Source organism: Linepithema humile, chromosome 3 (genome assembly GCF_040581485.1).
Source record: "Linepithema humile isolate Giens D197 chromosome 3, Lhum_UNIL_v1.0, whole genome shotgun sequence".
NCBI lineage: Eukaryota > Metazoa > Arthropoda > Insecta > Hymenoptera > Formicidae > Linepithema > Linepithema humile.
Window position 1 is genome coordinate 14,711,253 of NC_090130.1, and position 27,858 is coordinate 14,739,110.

The 27,858-nt window shown below is 32.6% G+C and overlaps 1 protein-coding gene, 3 long non-coding RNA genes and 1 other non-coding gene across 7 annotated transcripts; 3 read left to right on the plus strand and 2 right to left on the minus strand.

Moving 5' to 3' along the window:
* Positions 1 to 706: 706 nt before the first annotated feature.
* LOC136999044 (uncharacterized) lies at positions 707 to 4,868 on the minus strand. 2 transcript variants are annotated; one of them, XR_010889456.1, is made up of 3 exons: positions 4,521 to 4,868; positions 2,608 to 2,825; positions 707 to 2,426 (listed from the first exon to the last, which is right to left on the minus strand). It is a non-coding gene; the product is annotated as an uncharacterized lncRNA (long non-coding RNA). The 2 variants fall into 2 exon arrangements; XR_010889457.1 differs by having other exon boundaries at positions 2,595 to 2,825.
* Positions 4,869 to 5,084: 216 nt separating this feature from the next.
* LOC105678891 (uncharacterized) lies at positions 5,085 to 6,791 on the plus strand. Its single transcript, XR_001101759.2, has 2 exons — positions 5,085 to 5,237; positions 5,341 to 6,791. It is a non-coding gene; the product is annotated as an uncharacterized lncRNA (long non-coding RNA).
* Positions 6,792 to 8,610: 1,819 nt separating this feature from the next.
* LOC136999042 (uncharacterized) lies at positions 8,611 to 10,129 on the minus strand. Its single transcript, XM_067352441.1, has 3 exons — positions 9,957 to 10,129; positions 9,257 to 9,553; positions 8,611 to 9,193 (listed from the first exon to the last, which is right to left on the minus strand). The coding sequence occupies exons 1-3, from the start codon at positions 10,022 to 10,024 to the stop codon at positions 8,902 to 8,904; spliced, it is 657 nt and encodes a 218-aa protein (XP_067208542.1). The 5' UTR covers positions 10,025 to 10,129; the 3' UTR covers positions 8,611 to 8,901.
* Positions 10,130 to 10,273: 144 nt separating this feature from the next.
* On the plus strand, positions 10,274 to 16,424 carry LOC136999043 (uncharacterized). 2 transcript variants are annotated; one of them, XR_010889455.1, is made up of 4 exons: positions 10,274 to 11,568; positions 14,588 to 15,177; positions 15,323 to 16,038; positions 16,101 to 16,424. It is a non-coding gene; the product is annotated as an uncharacterized lncRNA (long non-coding RNA). The 2 variants fall into 2 exon arrangements; XR_010889454.1 differs by having other exon boundaries at positions 14,588 to 16,038.
* Positions 16,425 to 24,225: 7,801 nt separating this feature from the next.
* Positions 24,226 to 24,298, plus strand: TRNAV-GAC (transfer RNA valine (anticodon GAC)). Its single transcript has one exon. It is a non-coding gene; the product is annotated as a tRNA-Val (tRNA).
* The last annotated feature ends 3,560 nt before the right edge of the window (positions 24,299 to 27,858 follow it).

Here is a 27,858-nt window from a genome sequence, read left to right on the forward strand (position 1 = left end):
TTTTGTTTATTGTCTACGTAATGATATATAGAATTATGAATTATATATGTCATTACGTAAAGATAATTTTCGTAGAGATAATTAATAAAGAAAATTTTCTACCTGAAATGTTTCCAAATGCTTTCTACATGGCTTGATTTACCAGTCCTACGTTAGAAGTTATAGTATGTACATATAGACCGATGGATTCTGCTTTTTTAATTATTATTTCTATTGTAACTTTTAAAGTAGCACCGTTAAATCCATTGGGCGTGTAGTAATAGGCAACAACTTGTTTTCACGATGAAAAAATATCAGCAAGCATAATAACGAAAGCGTGCGTTGTTTTTTGTATTTGTCCTGTAAAAGAAAGCATAATTTTTCTACAATTACAAATACAACCCTAACAGCACATGTAGATACTGAGAACAATCTGAGAATATCGCAAAAGTATAATTGTAATATTCTCAGAACATTCTCAAATGTACTGCGATGTACGTAGTACGTTCTAGGAATCATCGTATGTCCGCGGTATCATCTTCCATAGAATTTCGCAGGAAGGTCTATAGTTTAAAGACAGTATCAAGATAGGATAAAAATGGGAATGGTGCAGTAGATCACATATACATGCACACATTTACACAGCCAAGCGCTGAAACGCGCACGTGTTCATATATTGTATAGGATAATTTAGATTAGGTTAATTAATCAGTCAATTTTGTATTAATTGATATTTTTATTTCAAAATTACGACCGTAAGCGTAAAAATATTTACATAAAACTTACAATATAAAATAAAGTTCTAGAAGCCTAAGCTAGAGAACTTCAAAGGAACAATACTGCGAACTGAAAACAGTTTTATGTTAAATCATCTTTTTAAGACATTGTTTAAAAAATAATTAAGAAAATGTATTGTATATTTAACCAAGAACCAAAAAGATGAGAGGCAATTATAATGCAAGTTTACGAACATAACCTTAAAATATTTTAAGCAAAATAATTTAACAAGTACATAAAAAATAATAAAAATATTACAAAAATCATATACAAACACTATCTAGCTCTTACACATTATTCACTATTTTGTGAAATAAAACTTAAAGGAAAAAAGGATTATCTTCGATATCAGTAAAACTTCGGATACGTGGTGTTGCGTGGTGTGACTTGATGCCGGGCAAGCGGGAAAAGACCGGAAATAGGAATTACGTATGTAAATGGCGCAGGTTAGTGCTGGTCTCGTCAAACCTGAGATTATACGCGCGCGATAGAAGTGCGTATGTATCACTTCCGTACGTTTGAGTCAAACCTGAGATTATACGTGTACGAAAGAAAACCGAATAATACTGCAAAAGATATTATAGGATTGATCTCAGTATTTAACGGATAATCACAGTAGAATGAGTATGAAAATGGGATGATACGCAGGATATCGTGTGCTGTTAGGGAAGCAGTTTGAAATTTTTGCAAAAGAAAGAGAATCAGGATTTCCTATACAGGGTCTCCCGTAAAAACCGTAACAACGCTTAGGAGTATATTCCTGAGATAATTCTGAGCAAAAAATCTTAATACCAAAATACTGAGGGTGTAATGGTTTTTGAATTAAAAGAATTTAAAGTTAGCGAATAAGATAGCCTGAAATTTGCGCGCTCAGGTGTATACAACGTACAGTGATAAAAGAGAAATTGACTATCGCTCCCTTGTTGTCAGTATTAATATTTGGAAAATAAATTTTTCATATATTAGCATTGCCAATATATGAAAGAGTGGAAGAATCAAAATGTTCTCCAGGTACTATACTCATTTCATCAATAGCAATCGCAGCATCTTTTTCTTGATCATCTTTAAATAGAGATACTTGTTTCTTTAAAATATCATAAACATCCTTTAATATTCCTTGTTCAAAGCTAATGTCTTCGTTGTATTCATTGCCGCCACACGAAAACTTCAGTTGTAATATCTTAAGAATTGTATTGTTCGACCATTTAAAGCCACGTGAATTTCGACCAAGAAGAAAAATTGAATTTGATCATCATTGAATATTCGTTTCAGATTTAATTGTAGTTGTGACTTTAAATTGTCTCGTACGATTTTTTTCTTTTCTTTTGTCAATCTTCTCACATGTTTTTTTAATATTCTTCTTCATTTTTCAATTCTATTAATAATTACGTTTGCTTGCTGTAGTTTTAATGTAGTTTCTTGTGCTCTCAATTCAGCATGTTGAAATCTTTGTTTCAAATTATCATTATCACTTTTATTATATATTGTGCTTTGATACATCTCCTGTTGCAGATGATTGTTTTTTTTGCTTCTGTGAAACTCCTTTCAGATGAATTTGATGTTTTCATAGGAAGATGTTTCTCCGGGCTGATTTTATTATCATCAAACAATTCATTATCTGAAACTGTCTTCAAAGCTGACTTGTGATTTTTAACATTTCTTGTATCAGCCTGCAAGTATAAATTTTATTATTGTATAAATTTTATTAGTATAAATTTTATTATATTTTATTATTATTTTATATTCGTTCCGAAAGCGAATAAACCCAATTTTCGATTAAACATATGTTTAATCCAAAATGGTTTTAATCTGACCTAGGTTCTAATTATAAAGCATACCACGCATAAATACATTTATGCAAGTAGTTGAACCAGAGAGAAGACTGGAGAAGACCGAGAGTGGACATGCCCGCATTTTACGTGTTTCTGTCCGCTAGCGCCTCTATGTGTACAAAACGTGCACATTGAACTACGTAGCTAATGTCCACGAATCTCGTAGATAATGTCCATAATCTTTTGGATCTCTTCCGTGCTACGTCCACGACTTTTTGGTTCCGATATGTGCTATATCTATAAAACACGGTGTAAGAATATAAGGTGATTTCACGTCAACAAATTTTTGTGATTTTCCTGTCATTGTTTCACATTGAACCGCTAGGTGGCTACGTGTTGAGGGACTTTAAATATATATATATACATATATATATATATATATATATATATATATATAAATTTTATTAAAATTTTATTGTCCTGCGGAACTTAATTATAAATATTCATTTTCTTAAAAAAACTTAATTTTCTATAAAGACTGGAATACATTATTAATTATTTTTTCTGCAAATTTAACTAAGAATAATTTGTTATAAAAAAATAAAAAAATATTTTGTCAGTAATATATATTTTTATACACAATGTTAAAAATTTTATTTTAAAAAATTTGTATTATTTAGGACTATAATTATATATAGATGTGCTTTAGAGATTCGTCATCTATCCTTTTCTATCCACATCTATCCATATCTTCTATTCTTTTTTACTTGGGATTTTGCACCAACGTGACATCTTGTGTGACATGCCTTAACTATGATATCTTGATCACAGATTTTTTGATAGAATACAATGGGCGGTATTCATAGTCCGTTCTTATATTCAAAATCGTCTTAAGCACGGACTTATATTCGCTCTCTTCGTTACACATAGATTGTGTCTGACGAAGAGAGCGAATATAAGTTCGTGCTTAAGACGATTTTGAATATAAGAACGGACTATGAATACCGCCCATTGTATTCTATCAAAAAATCGTCTTAAGACGATGCTGGAGTAGTACTGTTTTACCGACGAAAAATTAATTTCGTAGTTTAAGAAAATTTTTTTATTGCATGTATAGAATTACAAATCCTTTTAGGTGATTAAAGTATACATGCTAAAGAATCGGCTGGTATAACATTTAAAACAAAAAACAGAAAAAAATTTGGAAATTTTACCGACAAGCTGTCGGTGCATACAAATATTTGTTTAATATAAAAATTATACAGCTTGCAGGTGCAAAATTAACATTCCGGCCGAAAGAGAATATATCAAAGATTAATAGGGAACTGTTAGAATTGAGTTCAGAGATGTAGTCTAAAAATGTTTCCTAAATTAGAATTTATGCAAAGCATGCGTGCAATATAGACGATAATAAGGTAAAAAAGGGCAATAGATCAGTTCCGGGATTTTGGGATAGAGGCGCTATACAGTTCTCAGTGCTATCTGTCATATACAGAATCTTTTAGGTTAGTTATGTGTGTGTTAGTTGTGTGTGTTAGTTGTGTGTGTGCGTGTGTGTTTGTGTTATGTGCTACGAAACCCGGCTGAAAAAAATGAGTTGAAGGCACTCTGAAGGATAAAAAAGTGTATGTATTATACATAAATTTTGCAACATTTTTGCAAACATTTACATTATTTAGTTACATACATTAATATTCTAATTTCTGTGAAATACTTTTATTCAAGTGCTTTATGTGTATATATTATGTATATTATGTGCTCCATATTATGTATATTCACATCGAAGTATCTATGTAAAAAGTTAATATTTTATATATTGTATATATTTTTATAATAAATGTATATGTCATATAACTTATTTATAAAGCATGAAATATAAAGGTATTTTTAGCTTCTTGTATTTATCATTTGTAAAAAATCTTGATTAAAAAAAGCATTAATTTTGTGACTTGCAATAATCTGTTTCAATATATACTTCTTTTAAATACTTACAATTAGCCTTATTTTACCTTGGTATCTAAAATACACATCTGAAAGAAGCCTTACGAAAATCTTTCGATCATCGACTTCTTAGTAATATTAATTTCGACTCGACTCTTTTATTTCAAAGTTTAACGTATTCGACATTCGAGTACGACACGACCTTGTCCGATTAATACTGATAAATAAAGTAACTGTTTTTGAGGATGGTTATAAAATGAATTAAATAAGATCGACACTGATTTTATGTGATATTTAACAAATTGTCTTTATGTAGAAAATACAACTGTGCGAAAACGACTGAGTTTCGATTTAATAAATTCGGCCCGACTGTCTCTCTATATTTTTCGATTAGTACGACTGTTCTGGCTGGTTCGGCGATAGAGAGTGAGATTCGATCTCCGGCTCTCTCGCAGGTCGACTTCCTCGAATATTCTCGATCCTTAGATCAGTTACAATTTAATATGAACAAATTATGAGGAGCGGGAATGCGTGCGCGCAGGATCTATTTTATCGAGGCGCTGCTCTCGATCAACCGGCTGCCGTCCGCTGGCGCCGTCTATCGGATGCTATTGCTTGCACCTTACAGCTCGGCCGTCCTGGCGCTGGACTTCGTCCCGAAGTTCTCATATGTGCAATTGTTGCGCAATTTATTCCATGTGCGGTATTGCGAATCGAAGTGTAACAGTTTGTTGTAGCCGATTCGACATTTATTTCCACAAATCTGCAGTAAGTTTTATACCTTACAAGCTTCACTATTTTAGCCCTAAAACATTTATTATTATTATTTCTTATAATTAACGACTAACCTAATAACAAAATTATTTTGTAGATCAACTTTCGCTTAGTGATTCATCGGGAGGACTACATCGGATCCAAGGCTTTAGACGATCGCATGACAATATCGTATTGAGCGGCTTCGCTGTCACGTTAAAGCCCGGTATGTCCTGAACCACCCCACATAGCAAAGATCTCCCCAGGACATCCCAATTTGATCGAAATGGTCCCAGTTTGATCCAGAGCAAAACGTTATCCGTATGATTACCTGAGGATATCCCGTGTAACATGTCCTGTGCATATCTTATGTACGATCTCCGCAGGACATCCCATTTTGATCAAAATGATCCAAACGATACAGATCGATAATAAATAATCATTCGTAGGATTTCCTGAAGATATTTCTAGTACAAAAAATATACGTACATTAAAATTGCTTTTTCTTCAAATTTAGCAAAAGATTTCTTACATAAATATTTTTTGTAAAACATTTTCTTTTTGCTTAATTTGAACAGAAAACAAATTTAATTTTGAGTGCATGCGTAGACACACATGTAACATACAAATATAATTTTAATCCGTCCATTTGTTAAGATCAAAGTACAAGTATAGAAAATATTTATTTCTATTAAATGACGATACTAGAACTTGGTCATCGAGTTCTTGGTTCGAGAAGCCAGTATATATAAGATTACCGCTTTTTGATTACCTAACCTTTCTCGGATCGACAACTCGAATCGAATTCTAGTGTCGTAGATCGGTGAACATTGAGATTAACCATCGACATATAGAATGGACTGAGCATCGCGATGGGTAAGCGCGCGCCTGCTTTAGAGTGAGAGGTACTACATCTAAGGCCTATGTTTGTCTCTCTTTTTGCAAGGCCGTCCAAATAAAATTGCGGACCATGCGCATTTTTCTATGAAATGTGTAGTCAATAGATTTTTTTAGAATTTATTTTAAAATTTGTTTTAATATATTTAATATATTTATGAATAAACAATAAATTTGCTTTAATTTATATTATATTTATATTAATATTTTATTAATTATAAAGTTTTATAAATAGATATATGTTTACAAATTTTATTATAAATATTATTATTATCTACACACTATATTAATGTTATAAATAATAAAAAAATTATATTGTTGATATATAGAAAATTTTATTTATTTACATTTATAAAAAATTACAATACTACACATTATTATAAAATATAATATGATATATGCCACTTACAGGATATTGTTATAATTATATGTATAAAACAAAATTTTATTATATAATATTTATAGTTACATGTATTTCTTATATTTCTTATATCATGTATTTCTATATCTATCTTATATCTATTGATGCATAAATAAAATTGTTTTTGTTAACTTATGTCTTATTCTATTTATGACTGCAGATTTTGTCTTTGCTGCGTGATTTAATCTTATTTTTAAAAAATTAACAAAAATTAATTTTATTAATTGATATCTATGATCGTTTAAATAATTTTGTTCAAAACAGTGGTCCTTATAATAAAAAACATTACTCATTACTTTGCGTAAACTTTTCATTAAAAGAAACTGTAAAAGATTTTTATGTTGAGAAAAAATATTATTTTCCCTAAAAGTAATTTCACCTATTTTACACAATAATATTACATCAGCAGATGCATTAATTAAACCACCTCTTGATTTTAAATGCTGTAATTTTGAAAACGTTGTGTCACTGTGTAAAAGAGTCAAACAGACATTGCATGATAAGTTTTTTGATATTTTACGTACTATAAATCCTGCAATATAGCCAAGTACATCATCAATATAATCTTTATTTATTACCTCAAATAGAGCATAAATATTATAACTGTGGTCATAATTTATATTATTATTCAAAATATCAATGTTATTTTCTTCAGTTATACTAATATTATCAATATTATCTTTATGTATATTGGTGGAAGTAATATTTAAAAAGATAGTATCGTCTAAAGCAACGCTATTTGCATATTTTGAACCGCTAACTTGTGCATGCGTTAGCAATTTTTTAAAGACAGCCATGAATTGCGTACAAGTAGGGTTGTTATTATGACCACAATGATTTCGTACTGCAGAAAAAAATAATTCCAAGTGGTCCTGGGATAACTTATATGTTAAAAAATACGACATATTACTGTTTTCTTGTATCCAATTTTTAAATATTCCTACAATACTATTTAAAGTAATAATTAACCCAAAAAATCCAGTTTTGCGTTTTGAATGTAAAATTGAAACTCCTTGATATTTTAAAGAAAATATATAATCTATGAAACAATTAATTTTTTGTGTAATTTCTGTTAAATTTTTCGTAGTAATAGGTTGTCTAGATGGAGTAATACAAAACTTATTTCGAGAATTTAAGACATCAAAAATATCATTAAACATTAAGCAAAATTCTTCTGTTGCCTTACTATTTGCGAATTCCGGGAGTTTAATAGATTCTCGGAGATACTGCATACCTTTTGACACACTATTGCTTAAAACTTGAACCGCGAGACAAACTTTCATTTTTTCGTTGTACCAATTTAAGTGTCGAAGTCTAACTTTAGTATTTACATGTAATCCATATTTTTCTTGTATGCGTATCAATTTTTGTACAAAGTCATATTGTATCTCTTCGTTATTCTTATTTTGAAGAACTTTATATTCAGCAAAACAGTTTCTAACTAATTTAATCATATGACATGCATCTAATATGATATATATTCGTTTTTTAGTAATTGGATGCAGAAAGAATACTTGCAACTCTTTATCAACTTGTAATTGTGCACCTAATATATTTGCCATAGTAAAATTATATTGTGGACCGTCAAAAGTTAATGAAATTATGTCAATACCTGTTTCATGGATACTTTTTAAAACGTTTGTAATAATATTAGCACGATCCCTTGCAGTCAATGCATCGATGAAATAATACGCAACTGGTATTTTCCAATGTTCGTTAATAGCTACTGCCATAATAACAACCACTTCTTTAGCTAAAGGCAATTCATCACTATCTAGTTTTGTCCCAAAATTAATGAAACCTATGTATTCTTTTCCATTAAAATCAATCTGTTTTTTTATAGACATATCATCAATTTGTAAACCGCAAAGAATAGTGTAATTCTTTTCAATAGCTTCGCGTGCTTTTTTTGTTAAACAATCTAATGCAGGTTGTGAAATTCCGGAGGATTCATCGATAGAATAGTACCATTTACGGATTGTGGAAGGATGTGGTAAAATATTTATAAATGATCTCCGAACGAAGTCATTTAGGAGAGTAGAAGTGTAATGTGGTTGCAAAAGTTTTCAATTCTGGAGGAAAAGCATTAAATTTATGCTTGTGTGAAAGTACTTTTTGTACTAATGCTACAAGTGCAGGAGATTCTGTTGACTAGAAAAGAATAGATAATTTTGATACGTATTAATGTACACATAATTTACAATGATCACGACAAAATAACTCTCCGCAGTGGGTATTTTTGCTAAAAATATTTGCAATAATGAGAGCAATGTAAACAATACATTCTACATACATACATACACATATATATATCGCCATTATTGTTTACATACATTGTAGAATGTATTGTTTACATTAAAACTAATTACTTACTTGTAATATATCTCTAGCTGTGCTTGTTATTAAATTATTATCTTTTAAACTCTTCATCAGTGAGCGTAAATCTTTAACTGTTTTCTGTAGTTTTCCGACTTTATCTCTAAATCGTTTTATCTCCTTCCGTTTTTCATGCAGTTCTTCAATGAGTGCTTCCAAGCAGGTTTCTGCTTCAAACGGTGATTGTGAAACCTGTTTGACGTCTATATCACGAAATGTTCTAATATTTTTTCGAGGCACTACTTCATCTTCAGTTGCCTGTTCCATTGCTAAGGATCTTAAGCATAAAAATAATAACACTTATCAACAGTAATTATTCAATATTTTGTTTGTAAATTACCTTTTCAAACATGTATGTTCCTTGTTGCAGTATTGTGTACTTTCTATGCTCTCTTCTATGCTCTCTTCTATGCTCTCTTCTATGCTCTCAGAGTTGCTACGATCAGTGGTTTCTCCATTTTTCTGTAAATTTATAGATGGGACTGCATCAGATTTGATATATTTTCTTTCCCCAACAATACTTTTTGTGAAATCCTGTTCATTAAAATGTTTTGAACACACTCTTGCATTTGGACTGATCTGCTTGATGTTTAATGCAGATAACCATAATTTCTTTATGTGTTCTTTTTCTGGAACTCTGAAAATAATGATAATGTATTACTTTATATTGTATAATTCAATTATTATTATATTACAAAATATTTAAAATAATGTTCTAAATATCTCTTATCTGTAAAACGCATAATCTAACCTAACTTTTTATAATTTTATTTTACACAATTTTTATTACATACTATTACATATCTTAATTTTATTATATATATAATATATAATTTTAATATATATTTAACAAAACTATGCAAGTTACGTATATAATATAATTACGTATATAATATAATTATAATATAATTACGTATATATAATATAATTATAATATAATTACGTATATAATATAATTAATTATTATACAGCTTTAAAACAATATGTTTAAAGAATGTGTTACAATAATGTCCTATAAAAAATACTTTTAATGTACTTACTTATGCATCTGTATATCCTTTTTATTTTTATCATACGTAATTTTGCACACAAAACACCTTAAAACCATTTTTTAATTTTTAAAGATAAAGATAAACGTTTCACGTTATTCCAAAGCGAGTAGGCGAAGGTGAGGTGTCAAATTTAATGCTATGTTACTGCTAGAATTCTGGAGGGGGACGAAATAACAAATTAGAAGCTTGCAAGAGAGACAAACATAGGCCTCAGATGTAGTACCTCTCACTCTAAAGCAGGCGCGCGCTTACCCATCGCGATGCTCAGTCCATTCTATATGTCGATGAGATTAACGCAGGCAGTGAAGTGTGAGTTTTGTGCTGTGATTCTCCCTTAAAAAACGGAAAAAGACGCATAAGCGATAACATATAAGGCGTCAGAAACTATTAAATTGACAGATAATTATTAAAATCTAAAATTATTATATCATACGCAGGTCATCTTTCTATATATATCATAAATAAGGTTATGTTTGAGAGATGTTGGCTAGTAGAACACCACTACTACAATTTTTATTTATATATTTTATATTAATTTTTGTGCTACATATTGTATATTTATAGCACAATTATATATATATGTATATATATATATATATATATAAATTAATTGATTAATTAGTTATTTTGTATTTACTACATAAGGATAAAAATATGAAAAGTATGACATTTTTCTTCAGTGATATATATAGTATTATATGTATATTTTTTATTTATTATTTTGTCATATTTAGTTTGTATTTATTTGACACCTTGTATACGCCTATGTTTTCTCGGACATTATATTGCAGCCTTGCGAAGAAATTTCAGTCGAGGAAACAAGCGCAAGCATCGTTTGTTTACAAACTTCCGATGACACACGTACACAGACCACACGTCAGTGTAGTGAGTTACCACTACAAACAAATGCGTACACACGGACCTACGCGGCGTAGGCTACGCCGATAATGTCGTTTCATTTTTAGTACCATCGAAATGATGGCGCTTTCGCGTCGGAGTTCGGCTGCCACTCCAGCATCCCCTTAAGGCGATGCTGGAGTAGTACTGTTTTACCGACGAAAAATTAATTTCGTAGTTTAAGAAAATTTTTTTATTGCATGTATAGAATTACAAATCCTTTTAGGTGATTAAAGTATACATGCTAAAGAATCGGCTGGTATAACATTTAAAACAAAAAACAGAAAAAAATTTGGAAATTTTACCGACAAGCTGTCGGTGCATACAAATATTTGTTTAATATAAAAATTATACAGCTTGCAGGTGCAAAATTAACATTCCGGCCGAAAGAGAATATATCAAAGATTAATAGGGAACTGTTAGAATTGAGTTCAGAGATGTAGTCTAAAAATGTTTCCTGAATTAGAATTTATGCAAAGCATGCGTGCAATATAGACGATAATGAGGTAAAAAAGGGCAATAGATCAGTTCCGGGATTTTGGGATAGAGGCGCTATACAGTTCTCAGTGCTATCTGTCATATACAGAATCTTTTAGGTTAGTTATGTGTGTGTTAGTTGTGTGTGTGCGTGTGTGTTTGTGTTATGTGCTACGAAACCCGGCTGAAAAAAATGAGTTGAAGGCACTCTAAAGGATAAAAAAGTGTATGTATTATACATAAATTTTGCAACATTTTTGCAAACATTTACATTATTTAGTTACATACATTAATATTCTAATTTCTGTGAAATACTTTTATTCAAGTGCTTTATGTGTATATATTATGTATATTATGTGCTCCATATTATGTATATTCACATCAAAGTATCTATGTAAAAAGTTAATATTATTTTATATATTGTCTATATTTTTATAATAAATGTATATGTCATATAACTTATTTATAAAGCATAAAATATAAAGGTATTTTTAGCTTCTTGTATTTATTATTTGTAAAAAATCTTGTTTAAAAAAAGCATTAATTTTGTGACTTGCAATAATCTGTTTCAATATATACTTCTTTTAAATACTTACAATTAGCCTTATTTTACCTTGGTATCTAAAATACACATCAAAATATAAAATTAATTTCTAATTCAGTAGAAAGAAAACATTGTAATCTTACATCAGAGAGGAATGGTAAAATATCATGTATATGTAATAACAAATAAATCACTTTTCCACTGACATTATACACAACTTTGCAGAAATAAATTTATTCTGTGAATTTTGAATGTGTAGTGCAGTTTAAAACACACAGTCGAAATATGTCTATATTTTTGAAATAATAGTTCTGATTTTTCATGAATCACGGTGGTTTTATAAGATGTTCAATTTTAACAGTTTTTATTGGACTGTACTTTAGACAATATTATATTTTGCCATTTCTTTCTGTTGTAAGACAAGAATGTTTCTTTTCTACTGTAATAGAAATACATTTTTGATTTTGATACGTATTTTAAATACCAAGTTAATCACATAAAATAAGGCTAATTGTAAGTATTTAAAAGAAGCATATAATAAAACAGATTATTGCAAGTCACAAAATTAATGTTTCTTTTATCAAGATTTTTTTACAAATGATAAACACAAAAAATTAAAAATATCTTTATATTTCATGCTTTAGAAATAAAAAATATGGCATATATCATATACATTTATTGTAAAAAGAGTATACAAAATGATGTCAATTTTTTAGAAAGATATTTTGATATGAATATAAATAATATGGAGCATATAATATACATTATATATATATATATATATATATATATATATATATATATATATATATACATAGAGCATATGACGTAATAAAAGTATCTTACAATAAAGAATAAGACAAGCCAGAGGCGGTTTTCTCGTGGACTGGCAATAATAAACAGACTGGCATTAGAGAATTCTTATTCTTCTCTTCAAGCCAGAGGCGGTTTTCTCGTGGACTGGCAATAGAGAATAAGACAAGCCAGAGGCGGTTTTCTCGTGGACTGGCAATAGAGAATAAGACAAGCCAGAGGCGGTTTTCTCGTGGACTGGCAATAGAGAATAAGACAAGCCAGAGGCGATTTTCTCGTGGACTGGCATTAGAGAATTCTTATTCTTCTCTTCAAGCCAGAGGCGGTTTTCTCGTGGACTGGCAATATAAAATAAGACAAGCCAGAGGCGGTTTTCTCGTGGACTGGCATTAGAGAATTCTTATTCTTCTCTTCAAGCCAGAGGCGGTTTTCTCGTGGACTGGCAATTTAGAATTACAAAAGCCAGAGATGATCTAACGTCAGCTAACAATTTTTAATAAATATATTCAGAGGCGATCTAACGTCAGCTGACCGTTTAGAAAAAAGAGAGCTAAAGACGATTTATTCGTGAACTGGCAGATTTTAATAAATATTGTCAGAGGCGATCTAACGTCAGCTGACCGTTTAGAAAAAAGAGAGCTAAAGACGATTTATTCGTGAACTGGCAGATTTTAATAAATATTGTCAGAGGCGATCTAACGTCAGCTGACCGTTTAGAAAAAAGAGAGCTAAAGACGATTTATTCGTGAACTGGCAGATTTTAATAAATATTGTCAGAGGCGATCTAACGTCAGCTAACAATTTTTAATAAATATATTCAGAGGCGATCTAACGTCAGCTGACCGTTTAGAAAAAAGAGAGCTAAAGACGATTTATTCGTGAACTGGCAGATTTTAATAAATATTGTCAGAGGCGATCTAACGTCAGCTAACAATTTTTAATAAATATATTCAAAAGCGGTCTAACGTCAGCTGACGGTTTAGAAAAAAGAGAGCTACAGACGATTTATTCGTAAACTGACAGATTTTAAGAAATACGTATTTCTTTTAGTTAGTAATTTACTACACGTGTGGTTTGTTTATGTTTTATCGGATAATTTATAAGCATACATTTAACCTTTTTTCTCGCAATTGAAATTCTATCGTATGGCTGTATGATGTACATACGAGACGAAATAGACCTATACAAGGTGTCTAATAGATATAAATTAGATATGATAAAATATTTGATTTGAAAAATGTATGTATAATACTATATACCTAATTGGAAAAATATGTTATATGCTTTCCCTATTTTTATTCTTATGTAATTAATACAAAATAAATAAATAAGTTAATTAATTATTCAATACATGCATATACATATTGAATATAGTTATCTTTATTTTGTATTTTATGTAACTGAAATGATATATACTCTCATTATTTCAGTCATTATCACATAAAATACAAAATAAAGATAACTATTTATTCAATATATATGTGTATGTATATATATATATATATATATATATATATATATATATAATATTATTTTATTTATTAGTTATTTTGTATTTATTACATAAGGATAAAAATATGAAAAGTATGACATTTTTCTTCAGTGATATATATAGTATTATATGTATATTTTTCATTTATTATTTTGTCATATTTAGTTTGTATTTATTTGACACCTTGTATACGCCTATGTTTTCTCGGACATTATATTGCAGCCTTGCGACGAAATTTCAGTCGAGGAAACAAACGCAAGCATCGTTTGTTTACTAACTTCCGATGACACACGTACACAGACCACACGTCAGTGTAGTGAGTTACCACTACAAACAAATGCGTACACACGGACCTACGCGGCGTAGGCTACGCCGATAATGTCGTTTCATTTTTAGTACCATCGAAATGATGGCGCTTTCGCGTCGGAGTTCGGCTGCCACTCCAGCATCCCCTTAAGCACGGACTTATATTCGCTCTCTTCGTCACACATAGATTGTGTCTGACGAAGAGAGCGAATATAAGTTCGTGCTTAAGACGATCTTGAATATAAGAACGGACTATGAATACCGGCCAATGGTCGTGAAATCACCTTATATTCTTACACCGTGCTATAAAGCATTGAAATATATACCATACTGGAAGGCGCACAGGCTATCCCCTCCATTCGACAAAACGGTCAGACAAGGCAGTGATTCGGTACCGGATTTCTCTTTCTATCTCGTCTACTCTCGACTAATAGTAGCTGTGAACACGTGACCGAGACTGTTGGTTAGATAGAGAGATCCGGGTCCGAACAGCTATCTCCATCTGACCGGTCGAGAACAAAGGCGTGCTCGTTCCAGTATGGTATATATTTCAATGCTATAAAGTGTCCGTAATGCATACTTGTAAAACAGTGTAGCCAGATTTGGCCCGGTTTTTCGCGTATGCGCGACGCGGCGAACGCAGTGAAGTGTTTCAGTCTAGTAAAAGAGTATACCATATGGTACCCGTTTATTTTAAAAAATTATTATTTTCTGAAAAATCAATAAAAAAATAAAATATATTTACATATATTTATATTTTCATATACATATACATATATATATAAATATATGTAAATATACTTAATTTTTTTATTGATTTTTCAGAAAATAATAATTTTTAAAATGAACGGATATTATATGGTATACCCATAGACATAGGAATATAGAGACCGAGCATTGTTGCGGGGGGGAAGTTACTGCGGGACGGTGCAACGAGGTAAAGTGTGCCTAAATTTGATTGGCTATTAGTTTGCGCAAGCGCGATGTAAGTATCGTGCGACTTCCAGTAGAAGGAAAAAAATAAACTCAACCAATTCAGCTATAAAAAACGCTAATGTATCTTGCGAGAATCAGAGTGAAAATAGAGATATAAAAATAATAGAAATACAATAAAAAGTATAGCAGTATTTATTAAATTAAAATGGTGCAGTGTTACGTGCCACATTGTAAAAATCGTTCTGACTGCCAAAATTGGAAAAAACAACTTAATATTCCAAAAGTTACGTTTCATAGGTTAAGCATATAGATTTTGTATTTATTTAAAGTTTAAAAAAGCTTTAATATTAGTTGATGTCTATGATAGTTGTTTAAAATATTTTATTGTGTATTTTTTAGTTTTCCAAAGAATAGCTCTATTCGCAATTTGTGGATAGATATTTTGCGTATTGATCAATCTATTTCATCCAGTGCACGTATTTGTTCCGCTCATTTTAAGAAGGAGTCTTTAGATAGGACAAATCCGTCATTAATTCGATTGAGGCCAAATGCATTGTCATTTAGTAGCGAAGAAAAACAGGAAGAAGACTCTTTTGTTGCATGTTGTAAGTTATAAAAAATTATTCATATTTATGTAATATTATTGCTATTATTATTACATTTTCAGCACAACCTTCAACAACAGCAGACAAAGCACCAATAGTGAAACCATGTACAGAAGACAAAGTAACAATGGTATCATTAAAGCGAATATATAATTCACCAGAAAAATGCAGATTAAGACAACAAATCAAGTATCTAAAAAAGAGTCATGCAAAGAAAATACGAGGTCTGCAACAAAATTTACGTCGACGCATCGATCAAATCACTACATTAAAAGACGTTTTGCATACGTTACAACAAAAACAACTAATTACTGAAAATCAAGCTGATATGTTACATAATTATTTTGTAATAACATAATAAAAATAATAAATAATTGCATATATAATGGTTGTAACTTTCTTTAAGTGTAATAACTTTATTTATGTGTTGACCTTTATATGTATTTTACATATATTTTACATGTCTTTTATATTAATAAAAATATATATAATATCCCACATAGCAAAGATCTCCCCAGGACATCCCAATTTGATCGAAATGGTCCCAGTTTGATCCAGAGCAAAACGTTATCCGTAGGATTACCTGAGGATATCCCGTGTAGCATGTCCTGTGGATATCTTATGTACGATCTCCGCAGGACATCCCATTTTGATCAAAATGATCCGAACGATACAGATCGATAATAAATAGTTATTCGTAAGATTTCCTGAAGATATTTCTAGTACAAAAAATATACGTACATTAAAATTGCTATTTCTTCAAATTAGCAAAAGATTTCTTACATAAATATTTTTTAGTAAGACATTTTTTTTGCTTAATTTGAACAGAGAACAAATTTAATTTTGTGTTCATGCGTAGACACACATATAACATAGAAATATAATTTTAATCCGTCCATTTGTTAAGATCAAAGTACAAGTATATACCCTAACAGCACATGTAGATACTGAGAACAATCTGAGAATATCGCAAAAGTATAATTGTAATATTCTCAGAACATTCTCAAATGTACTGCGATGTACGTAGTACGTTCTAGGAATCATCGTATGTCCGCGGTACCATCTTCCATAGAATTTCGCAGGAAGGTCTATAGTTTAAAGACAGTATCAAGATAAGATAAAAATGGGAATGTTGCAGTAGATCACATATACATGCACACATTTACACAGCCAAGCGCTGAAACGCGCGCACGTTCATATATTGTATAGGATAATTTAGATTAGGTTAATTAATCCCCTAACAGCACATGTAGATACTGAGAACAATCTGAGAATATCGCAAAAGTATAATTGTAATATTCTCAGAACATTCTCAAATATACTGCGATGTACGTAGTACGTTCTAGGAATCATCGTATGTCCGCGGTACCATCTTCCATAGAATTTCGCAGGAAAGTCTATAGTTTAAAGACAGTATCAAGATAGGATAAAAATGGGAATGGTGCAGTAGATCACATATACATGCACACATTTACACAGCCAAGTGCTGAAACGCGCGCGCGTTTATATATTGTATAGGATAATTTAGATTAGGTTAATAATTCAGTCAATTTCTTATTAATTAATATTTTTATTTCAAAATTACGACTGTAAGCGTAAAAATATTTACATAAAACTTACAATATAAAATAAAGTTCTAGAAGCCTAAGCTAGAGAACTTCAAAGGAACGATACTGCGAACTGAAAACAGTTTTATGTTAAATCATCTTTTTAAGACATTGTTTAAAAAATAATTAAGAAAATGTATTGTATATTTAACCAAGAACCAAAGAGGTGAGAGGCAATTATAATGCAAGTTTACGAACATAACCTTAAAATATTTTAAGCAAAATAATTTAACAAATACATAAAAAATAATAAAACTATTACAAAAATCATATACAAACACTATCTAGCTTTTACACTTTATTCACTATTTTATGAAATAAAACTTAAAGGAAAAAAGGATTACCTTCGATATCAGTAAAACCTCGGATACGTGGTGTTGCGTGGTGTCACTTGATGCCGGGCAAGCGGGAAAAGGAATTACGTATGTAAATGGCGCAGGTTAGTGCTGGTCTCGTCAAACCTGAGATTATACGCGCGCGATAGAAGTGCATACGTATCACTTCCGTACGTTTGAGTCAAACCTGAGATTATACGTGTGTGAAAGAAGTGCGTACGTATCACTTCCGTACGTTTGAGTCAAATCTGAGATTATACGTGTGCGAAAGAAAACCGAATAATACTGCAAAAGATATTATAGGATTGATCTCAGTATTTAACGGATAATCACAGTAGAATGAGTATGAAAATGGGATGATACGCAGGATATCGTGTGCTGTTAGGGTATATGGTTATATTGAAATGATCTTCATGTGACCTTAAAGAACATCGCGAAGGTCAAGTACTTTTCGAGTTATGAGGCTTGAAAGTTACAGCATTTTGACATAAAATACAAAATATCTTGTAAAACATTCAATTTTCGGGAATCTTACCTTAATACTTTTATGCATAAAATAATGAGACAAATCAATTGATATAAAGAAAACACATAGTTGTTTTAAAAAAAAAATATGCAGCTGCATGTTGCAAATTACATATTTTTTCTTAAAAGCAACAATGTGTTTTCTTTATATCAATTGATTCGTCTCATTATTATAATACGTTTCACATTAATTTTTTATGTTTATTTATTTGTATAGCACTGACCATTATTTTACATTTACATTTATTTAATTTTTTCCTTCGTAATATGTAGAAAAATGTGCTTTTTTAATATGCAATGAATGAATAAAATGTATTTACATTTATTTTCTGTGTATGTATTAATAATAATATATTAATAATATATTAATAATTACATTCCCTTGTAGAAAGAAATTAAAAAAAAAAAATTATCGAGACTCGAACCAGCAACGTTGCCGTTACGAGTCTAGTACTTAATCGCTGAGCTACGTACTCTTCGATTTTATGCTCTACGCCATGTGTTAATATAACGCTTGGGATTCTTTAATCTCGATTTTCTCGCGAACGCTTGAGAAGTGCATCTTATCCGTTTACCCTGAAACACTTGACATGATACTCTATCGATATACGGAGTTTCAACAAAATCGATTGGTATCACGTCGTAGTCTCCCCTTGTGAGTTCTGTTGTACTGCAATGAAAAACGAATTGGTGCACGTTGCACTGCAATCATTGAAATATATGCTATACTGGAAGGCGCACAGGCTACCCCCTCCATTTGACAAAACGGTCAGACAAGGCAGTGACTCGGTACCGGATTTCTCTTTCTATCTCGTCTACTCTCTTAGCTGAAAACATTCGCCTTGCGCACACATATACATATAGGACAATTTGTTATCTGTCAAGCATAGGAAAAATTTGTGGCCTAAAAAATTGTTTAAACAGTAGTGATAGCAGTATGGAATTTTCTTTTCACAGGTATTAAAATTAAAACTGATAAATATATTATTTATATTTTATAATGTATAAATATATATAGATATATATGTATAATTATGTGCGTGTGTGCATGTGCTTGTGTATGTACATTTTATAGTATTCAATAAATATTTTTCAGCTTTCCTATAAAAGATAATAAAAAATATAAAAAATGGATAATGTCTATACCAAAAGATTTGTTGAACTTGCCCCTAAAACAGCACACATATATATGTAGCAAGCATTTTTCACATGATTCCTATGTATTACGATCAGCAAGAAATGTATTATTCAAAGATGCAAGTCCCTCAATTTTTTATATAACATCTAGCAATGATGCAGATAAAGAGAATATTGAGGTATGGTTTATTGAAAATATTTTAATTTACTATTGTAAAAATAAATTTTTTCCCAGACACTGTCTATAACAGACACATTTTCAGGATCTCTAGGATCTTCTTCCAATTTTAGACATGCATTCTGTCAAAATTATAATATTTAAACAAATAAAATATAGTAGTGTTTAAATGTATTAAGTTTTTTTATTTAATATATATGTATACATACATGTTATACATTAACAATTTTTATTAAACAATATACATTGTTTTTATTAAATAATTTTATAATATAAAAATAAATTTCAACATATAAATTTTATAATTATCCAACAATTTCATTTTAAAGCATAAAATTTTATTTTTATGAAGGCGAATGTTTGTAGAACTGATAGTAGCTGTGAACACGTGACCGAGACTGTTGGTTAGATAGAGAGATCCGGGTCCGAACAGCTATCTCCATCTGACCGGTCGAGAACAAAGGCGTGCTCGTTCCAGTATGGTATATATTTCAATGACTGCAATAGAGAACGCTTTGGTGTCACTAGTATACACTAGTGCAGAAAGTTCGGCAATAAAGAACAAACCTCTCGTGTACATACATATGATATACGCTGATGTAGATACATTTGTGGATATACATAAGATATCGTATGGATATACATACAATGTATATTCGAACGAGATCGCTACTTGTATATACATAGGCTGCGTTTCGAAATTCACTGCCAGTACTGAAAATCTACAATATACGTTACGTAAACTGTAGATTTTCAGTACTGGCAATGAATTTCGGAACACAGCCATAGAATATACTTCGTGTATATTCCATGTGTATACATGTAACGTACATACATACGATATACGCTGATATAGGTACATTTATGGATATACATAGAATATCTGTGTTTCTAATTGTAAGTTTGCATGGCGCTGGAATAGTCCATTAAAGGGATGTCCTTCAAACGCTTGGTTTCTGCTCCTTGAATATCGTCAACAGTGTCAAATCGGGTTCCTTTTAATTGTACTTTTAGCTTAGGGAGCAGAAAATAGTCGGGAAGAGACAAATCCGGCGAATACGGAAGGTGGTGCAATGTCACGACCTGCTTTTGCGCCAAAAATTGTTTAATTATTGCTGCCGAATGAGCCGGGGCAGCATTAGTTTTTGACCAGGGTCATTAAACATTAATTGCACAAAGTGTCTTTGTTTAATGACGATTGAATGCACACTAGCGCCATTTAGCATAATTGTTAATAAAGGTTTCTAGTGCAATGTTCCGCTGCGTCCCGGTGTGTAGTGCTAGTAATACTGTCGTAAAAAATTCAGTCCTAAAATTTTTTTACCACACCGTGTACATAGAATATACAATATACATATATGTATATACATAGGACGTACATAGAATGTCCTAATGTTTATTGGGGGTACTTATACAAACAGCGGAATAATTCATTTACGAAAAAAAAAGTAAGTGCCGCGCACCGCCTTGCGGCGGTGCGAGAATTAACGTTAATTATTATTATTATTATTATTATTATTATTATTATTATTATTATTATTATTATTATTATTAAATCCTCTCTGCTATAATTTATCATAAGTCCCAGTTCAAATCTGGAATGACATTTCGCAGGAAGAAATTAGGGCCTGCATTAACATGGGGAAACGGCTGCAAGCAATCGAGCAACGCGGAGGCAACACGCGTTACTGAAATTTACACACAGCCTCACATAGCAGAGAGGGTTTGGAGTCATAAAATACAGCGGAAGTGACAAACCGCGGGGTTCTTATCTCTGCTGTGACGCACGCACGCACGCACGCACGCACGCACGCACGATGTGCAAAATCCGACCAGCAACCTTGCCGTGGTGCACATCCGGAAACGGTAATGCCGGTGATACATGTCAAAAATGCAAGGGTTACTTTAAAGTGCTGTAACTTTGCGAAAAAAATCGCAGCAACCTGCTTTTTTTTACATTAAAGGAGAAGATTTGAGCTCTATACCCCTGCAAACGGCAAACCCAAAAAAAATTTTAGCAAGTCCGTGCATTCCGTCAAACTTTGCAATTTTGAATATGACAAATATGCCCTCAGATTTAAAGGGTTAACAGTCGTTGGGGTGCATTAAACTTAAAATCGCGCAATAGTATCTTAAAGTAGAGATTTCAAGCTTTCATTTTTGAAAAAGTCAGAATCCTATGATTATTTTTCGCGGAGTTATTGTCCGCCAAAGTTGATCAATTTTTGCTCAAATTTTTCTATGCTATAATTTACTTTTAGCAGTGTATACAGGGTGATTCAAAATAAGTGTATGTCCTTAAAGAGACATATTCCTCAGCGCATTCTGAGACAATTTTTTCTTTGGCAAAAATTTTTCCGGAGCTTAGTTTTTAAGATACAAAGGAAAATAGGAAGTGTATCATGAGCCGAGTACAAGAGACAAGCAGGGCCGGCGCATTCACCGAAACGCGGGTGTTTACGTGAGGCGCCTGCTACAATCAGCTGACAGCTGACGATACACAAACACACACACACACACACACATCTCTCTCTCTCTCTCTCTTTCTCTCTCTCTTATGCATACGTACACACACACGCACCGCACACGCACACGCACTGCAGACGCACCACACACACATCACACACACGCACACACCACGCATGCAACAGACAGACAGCACACGCACGTATACATGTACATTTATTCATGCACTTAAAAATGCGTGAGGGGGAGGGAGAGAGAGAGAGAGAGAGAGAGAGAGAGAGAGAGAGAGAGAGAGAGAGAGAGAGAGAGAGAGAGAGAGAGAGAGAGAGAGAGAGAGAGAGAGAGAGAGAGAGAGAGAGAGAGAGAGAGAGAGAGAGAGAGAGAGAGAGAGAGAGAGAGAGAGAGAGAGAGAGAGAGAGAGAGAGAGAGAGAGAGAGAGAGAGAGAGAGAGAGAGAGAGAGAGAGAGAGAGAGAGAGAGAGAGAGAGAGAGAGAGAGAGAGAGAGAGAGAGAGAGAGAGAGAGAGAGAGAGAGAGAGAGAGAGAGAGAGAGAGAGAGAGAGAGAGAGAGAGAGAGAGAGAGAGAGAGAGAGAGAGAGAGAGAGAGAGAGAGAGAGAGAGAGAGAGAGAGAGAGAGAGAGAGAGAGAGAGAGAGAGAGAGAGAGAGAGAGAGAGAGAGAGAGAGAGAGAGAGAGAGAGAGAGAGAGAGGTGTGTGTGTGTGTGTGCATAATTTGTGTATCGTCAGCTGTCAGCTGATTGTAGCAAGCGCCTCACGTAATCACCCGCGTTTCGGTGAATGCGACGGCCCTGCTTGTCTCTTGTACTCGGCTCATGATACGCTTCCTATTTTCCTTAGTATCTTAAAAACTAAGCTCCGAAAAAATTTTTGCCAAAGGAAAAATTGTCTCAGAATGCGCTGAGGAATATGTCTCTTTAAGGACATACACTTATTTTGAATCACCCTGTATATACAGGGTGGCCCCGAACGTTTCGACGATATTTTGAGATCTTATAGGAAATTTGATTCTAAATCAAAAATTTCCTATAAACATGGGTCGAAAAATGCTTCCTTAAAAAGTTAGCGCCCAAAAATCTTTGAAATCACGGTTATTTTATACATTTTTACAAATATTAGGGAAAGTATGCGTTTTTTAACAAATAGTACCCAAACAAAAGTTGTAGAGAATTAAATTATCTTTCAAATGAGATGAAAGCAACTGTAGTAGTATGGTGTCGAGATAGCCAGTTTCAAATGTACAAAAAAGTGTTTATTCGGATATCGATAGTAGAGCTATTTAAAAATATTCTTTATTTATGCTGATATAGCTTCGCTAATTTTTAATGCTTATCTTGCTTGTTGGTTTTTCAACTAAAAAAATTTTTCTTTTCTGCATTGTTTAAACCAATTACCATAGAAGGATAAAAGGAAGAGCAGAAGGTGAAAAGAAAATAAAATGAAAAAGAAATAAAACTTAAAAAATTTCTAAAAAAGTAATAGAAGTAAAAAATAATCTTTTTCTTTCAAAAAAATAAAATGATTCTTCTTTTTAAACTAAAATAGCATTGTAGTAGTAGAAAATGAATAACAACGTGAAAAAAACTAATTATTCTCAAAATGTCCCCCTCCAACTTCAATACATTTTCGGCATCGAGTAGTGACTGATTTGGTCGCATTACGGATTTCCTCTCGATTTAATTTTAGTCGATCGAAAGCCGTGTTTATCAGTTGGATCAGATGTTTACGAGACTCGATTGGCGTTGAGTAAACTTCATTTTTCACTCTTCCCCATAAGTAAAAATCTAAAGGGGTTAAATCTGGAGATCTAGCTGGCCACTCCACAGATCCCCAAGATTTTGTCAATGGTATTTGAATTTAGATATAAATTACCTACAGAATTGTTGATTTCCTAATCTATGAGAGATAAATGTTAGAAGCGTGGGGTCTAAGTAGTTTAGTGGTCAGAACATTCGCCCGACAAGCGGAAGACCCGGGTTCAATTCCCGGTTTAGCCACTCGCGCCCTGATATTTTTTCTCTCTTCCTTTCTCTCCAATAATTCCTATATGTAAGTTAATGTTTCTTGATATATGAGAACAATATACTTATAATTACAGTCTCCTTTTCGAATCTGAGATGACCGGTACTTTGATTTCTCACATAGCAGTTTTTTGCACAGCCTCATAATGTTACCAGTGACCAATTTGTACTAATGATAATTCATGTCTCACCAATGAATCCCAGCACGCGGAATTAGATTTATACCGAAGATGATCGGAAATGCCGATCGAAACGTTTAATTTTTATTCCTGATTAGAAAAGGAAAAAAAAAAATTTTTGTTTGGCAATCAAGATCCTGCTGCGGCCTTTGATCCTCTTATTCCATAACTGTTAAATATACTTATAATTTCGTACACATTAGGTATCTCGATCTGAGATCGGTGTACAATCTAACTGTCTCTTGTAGACTAATTTATTAAAAAATTCTTTATGAAAATAAATTAAAAATTCAGCACTAACATCCTGCGACGGCTCTCGATGCCATTCTATTATATTTCTTAGATATAAATATTTCATCAAAAATCCTGTGGACAGACGAGAGCACCTTTACTAGAACGGGAGTGTTCAATTACCACAATTCTCACTACTGGTGCCACATGAATCCTCATCGTCCTCGAATATCATCTTTTCAGCATCAATTTAAAGTCAATGTTTGGGCAGGTATGATTAATGAATATTTAATTAGACTTCACATCCTGACCGCATCAATGCACACCAATTTTTACAGTTTTTGAATAACAATCTATTTGATCTATTGCGAGATGTGCCTTTAAATTTTCGCTATGACAATTAGCTGCAGTTGGATGGGTGCCCAGTTCATAGTGCTCGTATTGTTAAGAATTTTCTAAATCAGCATTATCCGGAAAAATGGATTGGTATAAACGAATCAATTGGTATAAAGAAAACACATAGTTGCTTTCAAGAAAAAATATGTAATTTGCAACATGCAACTGCATACTTTTTTTTAAAACCAATATGTTTTCTTTATACCAATTCATTTGTCTCATTATTTTGTGCATAAAAGTATTAAGGTAACATTCTCAAAAACTGAATGTTTTACAAGATATTTTATATTTTATGTCAAAATACTGTAATTTACAAGCCTTGACACCAGCTATTAGATTTTGGAATCAAAAATAAGGTGTTCCATTTAAAAAAACAAAATTGACCTTTATATGACCTTGGCATGTACACCCTAGGTCAAACCAATGTCATCATCGGATGTCCCCCTCCAAACCCAACAACTTTGGTCTAAATCATTTTTCTTGAAAATGTCTCTCTGAAAAGTTATTCACGTGGGGTTTTTAAAATGGGACACCCTGTATATAAATACTGAGTTGTCCGCTGTCTTACTAACTATTAACATCTAATTACAATAATTACAGTCTCAGAGTATTGACCTCAATTATATTCTATTGTATCAAACGAAATTTGCAATGTATTTCACTAAAGTATTTCACTGAAGATGGTCAGATTGTGACCAAAACATATGAAAATTGTTTAAATATAGAGATTATATAAAACAAGTATAACTGGCGTTGGCTCGATATCCCCTTCATCACATCATCGTTAATTTATTATTACGAGTTTATACATTTTTATACTTTAATATAATTTAACTCAAGTGTGATGTGTGTAATGCCTCAGGAGGAAGCAGGAGATTTAAACGATCCAAGCCCGTGGGAAATGGAAAAAGGGGATGTGGATCAGATTCAATATATTCCACGGTGGAAATGAAATTTATCTCGGAAAGATCGTCTGGATAAAGGAGGTCGTTAGAGATTTGATGAATTAATGTATCTATCGATGCATAGGATTCGGCTGGAGAGAGTGGTCTTAACTCAGGAGAGGGTTGTCGAGGTTCAGGAAAGGGATGTCTCGGCAGGAGATTCTGAGGATTTTGTTGTAAAGTGTCAAGTGTATTTGTTTGAATGGACCGGGTGTGAATAAATTGTCGTATGTGTCAACGTCTTAAGTTTCTTGTTGGCCTCAGAGCGTATCTTAAGTATGGCGACAAGAGGAGAGTAAATGAAAAAATGTCGAAGATGAATTGCTTCGATGGCCTCAGGTGATTCGCCGTTCCGGCAGCTCGGATATCACTAATAGTGAGAATAAAGAGGGTTCGAGGTGTGAAAAATGACTACTGACTGAATGATTTGACGATGAGAGAGGCCAGGGACGGAGAAAATAAAGGACTGTAAGAAAGGACAAAAAAAGAAACTAAATAAGAAAACTTATTGATTAACTGATGCGTGGGAAGGTTTCGCCGAATGGTAGTCATCCCTGATCATCCCCTTAGAGGTCGAAGTTGGCAGTCTGGAGTCGCAGAATTTGTTCCACCAGTAACTCAACAAAATTTACTTTTAAAGTTTCTGCGAATCGCATGACTTTTCGACAATTGACGATTTTTTTCACGGAAAACAACTGGGGGGTTTTAAAAATAAACTTTTTTTGACCAAAATCGAACTTTTTTCTGAAAGTAATCGTCTCGGGTACGGTTTATACCCCTTTTTTGGGATGGATTCATCAGGAAAATTCTAGAATTTTGACAGGGGACAAATAGGAATTAATTTTACAAAGAAATTTTAATGCGGGGGAAGATGGCGTCACTTCCTGCAAATAGGTTTAGGGATTAGATTATGATGTTATTTATGATAGAGATGTTATAAAAGGCCCTAATGGATAAGAAGTAGCGTTGCTTTGGATTTATACGTAGTAAGGAGTAGGCTTCAGATTACATAATCAGGTTCGTGTTAATTAGCTCGATGCGGTGCATCTCAGTATTCTAAAATCTAAGTGGGCGTAATTTCTGGGGCCTAAGACGAGCTAGTGAGTGGTTCATAAAAGCTGTTGACCTAATTCTAGAATGTCGAATTGGAGGGTTAAAGTTCGGTGGTGTTTAGATTCTCTATCTTCTAGGTTCCCACCGCTTAGTTGACATTGTTTATGACTGTCGCGTGCCCTAATGCGTTTAAGGTTCCTAGACTGGTTGAACACGTGCGCGGCGTCAAATTTTTACAGCTTTTTAAGCGCTCGCGGTTTAGCCGCGTATATTTTTTTTATCTATTTGTCAAGATTTTACTTTGAAATCCAAAAGTGTAAGCTAGCTACCACTATATGACAAGTTATCTTATGTTTTACGATTTAAAGACGTCAGTGAGCCCGGTTCAAAAACAAATTGCATTTTTACGACCGTAGCTAGTTACTGTGAGTCTCCCTTTCGTCGTGCGTCACCTTGTCGTGGTGAAGGGGCTCATTGTGGGGCGGTCCATCCGAATCTTCCTACGGTGCTAAGAGTGCACAGTTCCTTCGTTGGAGGGAACAAGAGGAGCCCAGCGACTCCTTTAGGGACTTGTCCCAATCGCTGGTAGGAGACGGGGACTCTGACTTTAAATCCCCGGTTGCCTGAACCTGTTAGGCGTGGAAAAACACGCCATCAGGATAGAGGAGTAAACCTCGATAAAAAAATCCGGGACCTGTCCAGTCTCGTTAGCACGCCGGTGTTCCGGCATAAC

Coding starts and splice junctions, on each gene's coding strand:
- LOC136999042 (XM_067352441.1), bottom strand. CDS start 10,024: ATGGTTTTAAGGTGTTTTGTGTGCAAAATTACGTATGATAAAAATAAA. Junction 9,554..9,956: donor AAGGATATACAGATGCATAA/GTAAGTACATTA, acceptor CATTATTTTCAG/AGTTCCAGAAAAAGAACACA. Junction 9,194..9,256: donor GAACATACATGTTTGAAAAG/GTAATTTACAAA, acceptor TTTATGCTTAAG/ATCCTTAGCAATGGAACAGG.